The sequence below is a fragment of the Gymnogyps californianus genome, chromosome 21 (genome assembly GCF_018139145.2).
Source record: "Gymnogyps californianus isolate 813 chromosome 21, ASM1813914v2, whole genome shotgun sequence".
Lineage (NCBI taxonomy): Eukaryota > Metazoa > Chordata > Aves > Accipitriformes > Cathartidae > Gymnogyps > Gymnogyps californianus.
In genome coordinates, this window is record NC_059491.1 from 9,275,736 (window position 1) to 9,286,524 (window position 10,789).

The following is a 10,789-nucleotide window of genomic DNA, read 5'->3' on the forward strand; positions in this document are numbered from 1 at the left end:
ACAATCCCTTTGCTGGAGCCCTGCTCCCTCAGGGTGTGGTGCCAGGGTGGGCATCTGGGGGGGTCAGCCCCCAGCAGCAGCGATGACAACGCTGGGTACCAGTGACAGCCACGCTCTGCCCATTGCCCAGACCAGGAGCCATCAAGAGTGATCTCTGGGCCCTGCCAAGCATCCCCTGGATGGCCGTGCCACCTACTGCTCACATCACCTGTCCCCTCCTGCAGTGACAGAGCTGTGTCATGCCTTTGGGCACCCTCCACCTCGGTGTTGCTTTGTGCCCAATCACCACCGGTCCCTGGTCCCTGGTGTGGGGACGGTGCTGCTGGGCCAGGCTGGGAACACTGTGGTCCTGCACTTTTGCTGACCAAGCTGTTCCCTGACTGTAACCAGCACAGCCAGGGTCGAACGTGGAAAGGGGAACAAGTTTCTCTCTCGTGCAGAGAAAGCGAAACTTGGCACTTCTCTTCCCCAACCAGGCAAACCACTGTACACGCAAGTACATCCCCCCTACCCTGCTCCTCTTCCTCCCTGCTCCCAGGGAAGAGCCTCCAGCAAACAGAGCTGCTGCTCAGACTGGTCTGTCTTCACCCCTAGTAAGGAGGTAAGTAAGCTTAGAGTAATAGCTGGGGACACATGCCTCCTCTGCCACCGCTCTCCAGTCCTTGCTCCCTGTCCCCCTCCTTTCTTCACTTCCCCCTCCACAAGGGTTTAAAGTAGGAAAAGGGGGAGAAGATGATGCGGGGGGGTGGGGGGAAGGGGGCTGCAGGAATCTGTCCTTGCTCCATGTGGTTGTGGACGTCATTGGGCTCTGCAGGCTTGTCCTGGGCTGAGTACCTCAGGTTTTGGGGTAGGTCTGTGTGCTCAGGACATCCCTCCTCTCTCCCAGCTCTGTGTGTTGGAGATCTGGATTCCTTTTACCTCTTCATCCCTTTCCTGTTTATCCCTCCTTTGTCGTGTCTCTTTGCATCCCTTCCTCACTTGTGCTCTCTATCCCACGAGACCACTGCCCTGTACAGCAGTGCTTGCTCCCCCAACACTGGAAGAAGCATCCTCTGCATGCATCCGATGTACAACCACCCATCCCCAGGATGTGCACCAAAGGGTTTATGCCATGCTCCACATCCTGGGCTTTCCAATCCCACAGCCACTGCCATGGGCACTTGTCAGAGACTTTCAGTAACATCAATGATTTCAGATCACGCAAGGAAACAGCCTCAAAATCCTTCCGTGAAGTGATTTTCACCATTGTATGTGGTGTCCGGCTATCTGTATTGGACAACACATGGGTGGCATGGTAGATCTATGCATGCAACTGATGAGAGCACTTGCTTGTCTGTGTCCAAGGTGCATCTGTGTGTTTGCTGTGTGCTTGCCTCCATCCCCAATTCCCTGACCCCTGTGCTTGTAGGGAGGCAGGATGCAACCTGGGCTTTGGCTGGCGACCAGCACCCTGGCAGCAGTGCTGGGCATAGCCCTGCTGGAGGACGGCGTGTGTCGGGCACCAGACGGCAAGGACGGCTTCCCGGGAGTCCCTGGTCTCAATGGGAGGCCAGGGCAGAAGGGTGATGTGGGAGAGCCAGGTAAGGGGGAGGCAGGAATGTGCGGTGCCGGTGGCCTGGGAGCCTCAAGCCTCTTGGTAGGAGCATCACAGGCTGTGGGAGCAGCTCGGGAGATGCCAGACATGCATGAACTGCTCCTCCTCACCACCTCTCCCCAGGGAAATCAGCACAGAGGACGGGTATCCGGGGCCTCAAAGGGGATGCAGGTGAGCCAGGGTCTCCTGGCATCCCAGGAAACCAGGGCTACCATGGCCTGCCCGGCCCCTCTGGGCTCCCAGGGCAGCCGGGGCTGAAGGGAAACAAAGGGAAAGCTGGCAATATCCTGGAGCAGCCGCGTCCTGCCTTCTCTGCCTTGCGGAAGTCCCCACCGTCCACGGGCAGGACGGTGGTGTTCGACAACATCATCACCAACCAGGAGAACTCCTACAGTCCCCAGACCGGGGAGTTCACCTGCCGCATCCCCGGGATCTACTACTTCGCCTACCAGGTGGTCTCCATCGGGGACCTCTGCCTGAGCATCACCAAGAACACGGAGCGCATGGTCAGCTTCTGTGATTACAACAGCCGCAACATCCTGCAAGTGAACTCGGGCAGCAGTGTGCTGAGCCTGGCCGTGGGCGACCGGGTCTCCGTGAGCACCGACGCTGCCAGGCACAGCACGATTTACAGCGGCTCCGAGGCAGACAGCATCTTCAGCGGCTTCATGCTCTTCCCACAGACGGGCTGAGGGACCGCCAGTCCGGACCTGCTTAGCACCAGAGCATCGCGGTGTGTGTGTCTGCATGTGTTTTCCCCCTGTGAGTGCATGGGATGGTTTAGCACCACAGCAAACGGGGATGGCCCTAAATTGAGCCGCCAGACGGGTCCTGTGTTTCCACCAATGTCATAAAGTGGCCAGGCTGTGGGTCACCACTGCAGCAGCGAGACCTCTGCTAGCAGTTACCTCCGTGCTGAGCCTCCCCACTCCATCCTGGAGGCAGAGGACTCCTGGTCCCGGCCGCCCTTTCTGCTCCTGGGTGCTCAGACCCCACACGGGAGGGGACCACTAGTCACTGGGGCCATTTACCAGCTGTGGGTCTTCGCTCCTGAGTGAGAAATCACTGTGTGCCACTGCTTCTGCTACACTAACCATTGCAAATGCCTTTCTGGCGCCAGGCCGCTACTGTCTCTCACATCCTCCCCATCAGTATAAATAAACCCTTCTTCCAAGACAGCCGCTTGGGTTTTCTTTCCTATTCATGTGTCTTCCCCAAACCATCAATGTCCTGGGCCCCTTCCCAAGCAATGGAGGGAGAGAAGCAATCCCAGTTTGCCCCTGGCCAAGCACAGACCCCAAATGCAAAGGCAGAAGGACAGGAGGGAACTGAGTGTACAAGCACAGCTAGCACTGAGAGGAATGAAAAATCTCTGAGACTAGCCTGTGTGTGTCCTTTTCCTGATGAGTCCAAGCTAGCTGTCCTGTACGAGGGTAAATACAGGCAGCAGATCATGCACCTCACCCACGTGGTCCTCTCTTGGTACCCAAACTCTCCCAGGAAGGAGAAAGGCAGCTGTGGTCCTCCAGCCTTTCAGCAAGGAAGGAAAGGGACATCAGGGTGACTAATGGGGTTGTGGGGTGATGGTGGTGGGGTTGTGGGGCGATGCTCTTCTCTCTTCGGCTTGGGGTGAGACTAGTGGGGAATAGGGCAGGCTGGGCAGGTACCAGGCAGCCAGAAAGCACCAGGAAAGCCACACAGGTGCCATACCCTGGGACTGCTGCTCGGTGGAGCTGCTCCACACATGCCGGGCAGTCAAATGTCTCCATTCCTGGAGCAGTGAGGAGGAGGCCAGGTCACCTGCGAGGAGCAACACCCCAACCAGGGATGGTGGGGCCCCAGTGCATTCAGCACCCAGCAGAGCTGGTAGAGCACAGGGCAGGGTGCAGAGAGGACAGCCATCCTGCAGGTCAGAAACCCTCAAGGAGAAATGTCCTTCAGTCCCACTGCCTAGGGGTGCAGCATCTCCCTTCAGAGCCAGGCGATGACATTGCACCAGGCCATCGCTGCACAGACAGCTCTGCCTCCACGAAGCTGGTGTGAGGGTCTGCTCCCCATCTGCTTGCTGCCCTTAGGCTCAGAAATGAGTTAAGGATGGGGGAAAGGCAGGCGATTTGCAGAGCGATACTCCCCGTGGTGGATGGAGGGTTTGTGGCACATCTCTTGCCAGCAGCTCATCCCACCTCTGTCCTTCCAGCTCCTGCTGCTGCAGTGGCACAAGGGCAGGTCTCACTGGACAGCCAGGAAAGTGCTTGCTCAGAGGAAACAATCAGGCAGGAGGACGTGAAACTCGGCTAGGGGCCAGCTGGCAGTTCTGGGTCCCCAAGGGCTCTTTCCTAACTCTGCGACTTCCTCCAGGAGGGTGTCACAGAGAGTCACCCACGCCGTGCTGTGCCGGCAGGCAGTGCCCACAGAAGCCACAGGGCTCAGCAGCGCAGGATCCTGTGCCCTGCTCCCCCCACCAGAGGTAAGAGGTGCTGCAGGGTCCCTCTCTTTGGGGTGGGCTGAATGGGGACTGGGGGTCCAGCAGCACGGCACAGTGCTGGGCTATGTGAGAGGAGGAGGAGAAGGAGACAGCGGCAATGCCAGGCTGCACACATGTCATGGGGGGGGATGCGTGCTTGTCCTTGCTGGGAGAAGACCCAGTCCCCTGGGCCAGGCACTGTCCTGGGAGATCCCCAGCTGATGGGGGGCTTGATCCTGATGGGCAGAGCCAGGGAAGTCAGGCTGCTGCTGGAGGAGGGGTGAGATCCGCTGGGACCAGGGAGCTCCAGCCTCAGTGCAGGGCGGTGCAATGGTCTGCAGTGGCGTACGCATCTGCAGGGGGTTCGGGACACTGGACCGGGAGAGCTTTGGGCTGGCCATGGGTACCGCAAGACCTCATGGCTCCATCCAGACTGAAAGTCCAACCCCTCTTGTGCCATCAGGGGCTGCCCTGGCGTTGACGATGAGCCCAGGGTCTGTCTCCACATATCTGCCTTCCCACTGCCTGGCAATTGGTATAGGGGACACACTGAGGGCCCAGACATCACAGCCAGGTGCTCCTGGTACAGTCAGCCTCATAGCACAGTATCTCCTTTGCCCCGTGGCCTGGAAGCCACCCTGCCACGGCCCCTCACCCCAGCATTTTCTTTCCCTTTCCACAATCCAGAGCACCAAAATGGTGCAGAGCTTCTCAGAGCAGCTCCGTCTGGCCCTCGCCCTCCTCCTCCTGAATCTGGGGTCTGCTGTGACCAGAGATGCCCCTCACAGCTGCTATGGGGTTCCAGGCCTGCCAGGCATGCCGGGCGTACCGGGCAAGGATGGCCGGGATGGGCTGAAGGGAGCCAAAGGCGAGCCAGGTGAGTGAGCAAGGAGGTGAGCCACGCAGGCTGTTGAAGGGGGACCATTGAGTCCTCTGTGGCTGGTCTGCCTTGGTTTGCAGACTGTGGAGAGCATCCTCCATGGACAGGGCAGGAGGAAAGGAGGCTGGAGAGAGGCAACAACCCTCTGCTGCCCAAGGGAAGGGGCTGGAGGAGCCTTGTCCCCAGATCCTGCCATTGATGCTGACTCCCTTTCACTCCTCACTGCCCCACAGGCATCCCGGCCACTGCTGCAACACGAGGGCCTAAGGGCATGAAAGGGGAACCGGGCAGCCCTGGCTTGCCAGGCAAGACTGGCCCCATCGGTCCCCCTGGTCCTCCTGGAGACCCTGGGGTGATGGGTGCAGTTGGAGAGCCGGGTATGCCAGGCAGCTACAAGCAGAAGCACCAGTCAGCATTTTCAGTGACTAGGCAGACCAGCGAGCATCCCTTAAAGAATGTCCCTGTGGTGTTCAACCACGTCATCACCAACACCAACAATGACTACGACACCACCACAGGCAAGTTCACCTGCAAGCTCCCCGGCCTCTACTACTTCGTCTTCCACACCTCGCAGACAGCCAATCTCTGCGTCATCCTGTACAAGAACGGGAACAAGATGGCCAGCTTCTGTGACCACAAGACCAACACCATGCAGGTCAGCTCTGGTGGGATCCTCCTCCACCTGGGTGCTGGGAATCAGGTCTGGCTGGCAGTGAACGACTACAATGGCATGGTGGGCATCAGCAACTCTGACAGTGTCTTCTCGGGGTTCCTGCTCTTCCCGGACTAGAGGACCACCAGAACCCACCCCAGCACGCTGACCTCTTCACCCTGCCCTGCGAACGCTGCTGCTCACTGCCAAGCTGTTGCTGATGCTCCAGGTTTCTCTGCTGGGTGGGAAGCCCTGGCGAGGGGGTCAGCCCCAGCCACCAGACACAACCCCCTGGCCTGGGGACCGAGTGCAGACAGCTGCTGAACGGGGGGAACAGGCACGTCTGGATGCATCTGCACCCAGAGCGATGGTGCCAAGCCCTCGGGGTCCTGCTGGCACTGCCGCGTGCATCCACCCCGATAACCCCACATTACCTTCTACTGCCGGAGCCAGAGGTCTCTCTGTGTCTCTCCCCTTCCCACCTGGGTTGCGCCAGGGACAGCCAGGTGTCCTGGAGCAGGCTTGCAGCAGCACCTTTGCCATGACCTGGCTGTGGAAAGCGTCAATAAAACCTTCCCCAGCACACCTAGCCTAGCATGTTTTTTCCTCCATGACTTGCCTTTCTGCAGGTGGAGCCCACGTGTGGCCGGATGGATGTGGTGTGCATGCGTGCGTGTGTGTGTGTGTGTGCATGACATCTGGACATCTGTGTGGCATCAGAACGTCCCCGAGCGCTTGCTGGCTCGGCCGTGCTCAGCATCAGTAAGCATCACACACCATTCACAACCCTGGCTTTGCTCGGTGGGGTAGGAGCCCCAGCTGCACTGACTGCAGGAAGGGGATGGTTCCTGTGCCCATGCACACAGCCTCCACCTGGGGGGGACTAAGACTCCTCCAAGCAGGGGCCCTGATACTCTCCTTCCCTTCCAAGTGGATGCAATTCAGTTGCAGAGGGCCACAGACCACGCAGCAAACCTCATAGCCATGCCTCCGGTGGCTGGGACATCCCCAGGGTCCCAGGCTCACCAGGGACAGGGCAGGGGAAGCACTGGCTTCCCTGAGCCAGACCAAAGGAGCTTGTGGCTGAGGATGCTACAGAGCCCACCACGACCCAACGGAGGTTCCTCCTGGGGCACACATTGTACAGTGGAAAAGGAGGTCATCTCCCCTGAACGTCCTGTGCTTCACCTCCGAAAGGCATCATCAGAAAGCAGGACTGGAAATGCTTTTACCGCAGGGTGAAATCACTTCCCATCCGCAACATTTAGGAGAGCCTGGGGGACAGATTCAAGGTGATGGATGCTGAGACCCTGTAGCATCCTCAGGGCCTGCCAGTACCTCCCAGCAGAGCTGGGTATGTGCAGAGAAGCCTGAGGGATGCTAGCTAAGTGCATGCACATTTCTGCAGTCCTGAGGGGTTACCCCAAACTTGTCTGGAGCTCACGGCAGCGTTCCCCATAGCAAGCACATCTGAGCAGGACCCAGGGACCCTGCATGGCAGAGCAGACGTCACTCTGCTCCCCAGGGCCAGAGCTGTACGCCTGGAGGGGCCCCAGGGTGCTGTTTGGGGATGGCATGTTCTGCTGAGCTGACGGACAGCATTCGTGGCGGATATGAAAGTGCCACTGAAGAAAGGGTAGGAGCTAAAGATAAAAAAGGGATGTGGCCCAGATCCTTTCACAATAACCCTTGCAGCAAACTTCTGCTTCTCCTCGCGATCATTTCCAAGCAGGACACTGGTGTGTCCTGCTCCATCTCCCCATCTGTGCAACGAGAAGCCCAAGGTAAGAGCAAGACATTGGCAAGGTAGGAGCACGCGGAGAACCCGGCAGCACCAGGGTGACGGTCAGCCCCTGCATCACTGGCACTTGGCTGTGGCTTGGGGCAGAAGAGAAAGGGGGCTGCTGGGCTGGGGGTGGTGGAGATCCCTGATGGGAGCCCAACCCCTCCTGCTCCACCTGGGGGAAGGGGTAGACAGAAAGGGGAGATGGCAAACACCCTGAGGGGTGATCAGAGACTGAGCATCAGTCTGAAAGGTGCCCTGGGGGTGCTCTCCTGCCTTGAGATACTCTTGTGGTCTGCCTGGACCTGGGCTGGGAGCCTGTGGATCGGTCCTTGTACCTGCTGCATCCGAATCGGACCTGCTGTGGGTGGAGGATCCAACTCACCGACCTCTTTTCCTGCTGACACCAGAGTTTCAGTGCTGGGAAAGTCCACCTGAGGCCAGAGAGTGTGGCTGGGGCAATGTGATGTCCAGATCCAGCCCCCAAATGCCCAGGGCTTATTACACATGCACCTGCACCAGGAGCTGGGGGAAGGAGCTGAGCTGTGGGATGCAGGGAGGGCAGAAGGAAGATGGGACCCCAGGGACTGGAAGCCCAGATGACTGTCCCAGTAAGGCTGGTTACATACAGAAATGCTCCTGGGATGAAGGAGGCGTGGGGCCGGACACAACGGGAACCTGCAGGGGTTAGGAGGGCAGGTTTGGGGATTTCATTGCCATCTGCAAGGACTAAAGCTGTCCCTCAGATATGCTGGTGGAAAGCAAGAGCTATCCCCTTGCAGATGATGAAACTGCTCTGGCCTGGGGAAGGATTTTACCCTGCAGGTGTGGTCCTAAGGTGGGATGGAGAATTTCTCCTCTGAGGGAGCACTGGGGACTCAGAGCAGTAGGGACCTGCAGCACATGCCTGTGGCAGCAGCACAGCCAGGCTGGACATCAGACCTCTGGCACAGGCTAACCTGTCCCCAGATATTCATGTGGCTGAAGCTCTGGGCACCTGTAAACTGTTAATTTAAGAGTGAGAAGAGACTGACAAGCCCTCCCATGCCCAAAGGGGCTGGTCCCTCAAGGCCATCAGGAGTGCGGATTTGGCTCTGCAGCAGAATGTTTTCCCTCCCTGATGGTATTACCCAGATGTGCTTCTAGTCATTATCCTCCAGAGCAGCACAGAGTGCCTTCCCCATCCCTCCCACTGCCCAAGGCAAGCCCCTCGACATCCTTCTGTGCTCCAGCAGATGCAGACCGTGTGGGCGACGCTGATCTGCCTGGCTGGAGGGCAGCTTGCAAGTGCCACACTCTGCAAGACCTACGGCACCATCCCAGGCATCCCAGGGTCACCAGGACAACCTGGCAGCAACGGCAGAGATGGGCAGAATGGCATAAAGGGCGAGCAAGGTAAGGAGGAGGCTGCAGGTGGGGAAAACCTCATCTTGTGAATACCGAGAGCAGGAAAAGGCAGTGCCAGGCACATGGTCCAGGGAAAGCAATCCTTTTTCCACCAGTCCCTTTAGGGTATTATCAGCTGGGGGTGATGCTTGGGGACAGAAGGGGCTGGACAGACCAGAGCACCCCAAGGAACCTGGGAAGGGAGGGTGCACGAGAGCAAAGGGTGTCACACATGCCAGGTGGGCAGGGGTCTCCACTGACCCACACCCCAGTGCAGGTACTGGCGGTTTCTGTCCCAGTGCCCCCTCTGCAGACCCGTGGGGCTCGGCTGTGACCACAACGACTCTTCCTCCTGCTTTCTAGGTCCCCCTGGCCAGGTGGAGTATGAAGGAGACATGGGGGAGAAGGGAGACCCAGGAGTGCCGGGGTACCCTGGGAAGATCGGCCCCAAGGGCCCCCCGGGTTCAAAGGGAATACCAGGTCCCATGGGACTCCCCGGCCCTCAGGGAGACTCCGGTGACTACAAGACCACCCTCAAGTCCGCCTTCTCCGCTGCCAGGACTGTCGCCTCCTACCCACGCCGGGACCAGCCCATCCGCTTCGACCGCATCATCACCAACGAGAAGGGCCACTACGAGAACCGGTATGGCCGCTTCACCTGCCGGGTCCCGGGCATCTACTACTTCACCTACCACGTCACCTCCAGGGGCAACCTGTGCCTCAACGTGAAAAAGGGCCGGGGTGGAAGCAGGGGCGAGAAGGTGGTGACCTTCTGCGACTACGTGCAGAGCAGCTACCAGGTCACCACGGGTGGCGTGGTCCTCAAGATGGCAGCGAACGAGTCCGTCTGGCTGGAGCCAACGGAGAAGAACGCCCTGGTGGGGATCGAAGGGTCCGACAGCATCTTCTCCGGCTTCCTCATCTTCCCTGAGGTTTAACCCACTGCAGGTGTCTCTCTGCAGCCCTCTCCTGCTGCTGGCTGGCCCCCGCAGGGCTGAGGACTCCCCTGGAAATAACTCTTCATTCCAGATTTGGTGCCTTAAGCGCATTGCTGCTGGTCTTGCACATTAAATGACAGCTCCTTGTGCTGCTGGTTCCTTCCTGCCTAGGATTTGCCTCCTTCCCCCCGAAAAATGCTCCGATACCCAGGGCATTGCCTCCTGCACCCCTGGGTGCAGCCTAGGCTCATTAGCATCTCATTACTGCTGAGCAGAGCCAGACAATTTATGCAGTTCCTGCTGCAGACCACGCTGAGTATCTCCTTCCAGAGCCACCCAGAGAAAGTCCCAGCCCAGGGTTAGGAAAACATGGAGAGGAAGCCTGGTCTCTAGCAGAGGCGGGACACACAACATAGTGGGAAAACTGGGGCCACTGGGTACTGGTGGTAGATGGGGAGATGCTGGAGATGGTGCTGTACTGGAGAGTCGTGAGGCTGGTAGCATCTGGGGACACCAACCTCTCTCAGACTTTTTTTTGGGGTGGTGGTGACAATAATATCCACAGAAGTTGGTGAAAGCTTGTGACAAGATGAGCCAGGTGTACGTGGGGAAGCCAGAGCTTGATGCCATGATGGAAGAGGTGTGGGGCACACGGCTATCGCCTGGTGCAGCTGGGCAGGGTCCAGAGCAGCCCCATAACCCCGGCAGAGGACTAACGCGTGCAAGTCCTATAGCACAGCCAAGCCCTCCCAGAGATCTCTTTATTAATAGTAGAGCTGATGGACCCAAGGACCTCCAGAAGAATAAGAGCTGAGGACCCCAAGGATGTTCCTGTCCCTGGGGCAGGTGACAATCCAGCATTGTACCTGGTGGGCAGGTTGCCTGCAGCCCCCAGCCCAGCCGTGGCAGCTGTGGGGTGTGAAGCCCATGGGGGCATACACAGGGTGCTCAGGACATAGAAGAGGAGAATTTTTGTGGGGGTCTGGGATTTGAAAGGGGCTGGATGAAGGGGATGATGATAAAGGATCTTGGGGGTGGGGGCGATACGGACTGGCTTTTATGGGGCATCGCCACTGAGCTCTCGGGGTCTGC

General features: G+C 58.7%; 3 protein-coding genes across 3 annotated transcripts; all 3 read left to right on the forward strand.

The window, feature by feature from the left end:
- Positions 1 to 1,417: 1,417 nt before the first annotated feature.
- C1QA (complement C1q A chain) lies at positions 1,418 to 2,751 on the forward strand. The gene is made up of 2 exons (XM_050909285.1): positions 1,418 to 1,580; positions 1,718 to 2,751. Exons 1-2 carry the CDS (start codon positions 1,418 to 1,420, stop codon positions 2,284 to 2,286), a joined length of 732 nt encoding a protein of 243 aa, XP_050765242.1. The 3' UTR covers positions 2,287 to 2,751.
- Positions 2,752 to 4,041: 1,290 nt separating this feature from the next.
- On the forward strand, positions 4,042 to 6,163 carry C1QC (complement C1q C chain). Its single transcript, XM_050909286.1, has 3 exons — positions 4,042 to 4,061; positions 4,746 to 4,935; positions 5,172 to 6,163. The coding sequence occupies exons 2-3, from the start codon at positions 4,755 to 4,757 to the stop codon at positions 5,726 to 5,728; spliced, it is 738 nt and encodes a 245-aa protein (XP_050765243.1). The 5' UTR covers positions 4,042 to 4,061; positions 4,746 to 4,754; the 3' UTR covers positions 5,729 to 6,163.
- A 1,157-nt stretch (positions 6,164 to 7,320) lies between these two features.
- Positions 7,321 to 9,832, forward strand: C1QB (complement C1q B chain). The gene is made up of 3 exons (XM_050909284.1): positions 7,321 to 7,374; positions 8,609 to 8,768; positions 9,123 to 9,832. Exons 2-3 carry the CDS (start codon positions 8,609 to 8,611, stop codon positions 9,695 to 9,697), a joined length of 735 nt encoding a protein of 244 aa, XP_050765241.1. The 5' UTR covers positions 7,321 to 7,374; the 3' UTR covers positions 9,698 to 9,832.
- The last annotated feature ends 957 nt before the right edge of the window (positions 9,833 to 10,789 follow it).

What these genes read in the sequence shown, in the direction of transcription:
- C1QB (XM_050909284.1), top strand. Translation starts at nt 8,609, where the DNA reads ATGCAGACCGTGTGGGCGACGCTGATCTGCCTGGCTGGAGGGCAGCTT. An exon ending in TGGCATAAAGGGCGAGCAAG is followed by an intron (nt 8,769 to 9,122) that starts GTAAGGAGGAGG and finishes CCTGCTTTCTAG; the next exon opens with GTCCCCCTGGCCAGGTGGAG.
- C1QA (XM_050909285.1), top strand. Translation starts at nt 1,418, where the DNA reads ATGCAACCTGGGCTTTGGCTGGCGACCAGCACCCTGGCAGCAGTGCTG. An exon ending in GGGTGATGTGGGAGAGCCAG is followed by an intron (nt 1,581 to 1,717) that starts GTAAGGGGGAGG and finishes ACCTCTCCCCAG; the next exon opens with GGAAATCAGCACAGAGGACG.
- C1QC (XM_050909286.1), top strand. Translation starts at nt 4,755, where the DNA reads ATGGTGCAGAGCTTCTCAGAGCAGCTCCGTCTGGCCCTCGCCCTCCTC. An exon ending in GGGAGCCAAAGGCGAGCCAG is followed by an intron (nt 4,936 to 5,171) that starts GTGAGTGAGCAA and finishes ACTGCCCCACAG; the next exon opens with GCATCCCGGCCACTGCTGCA.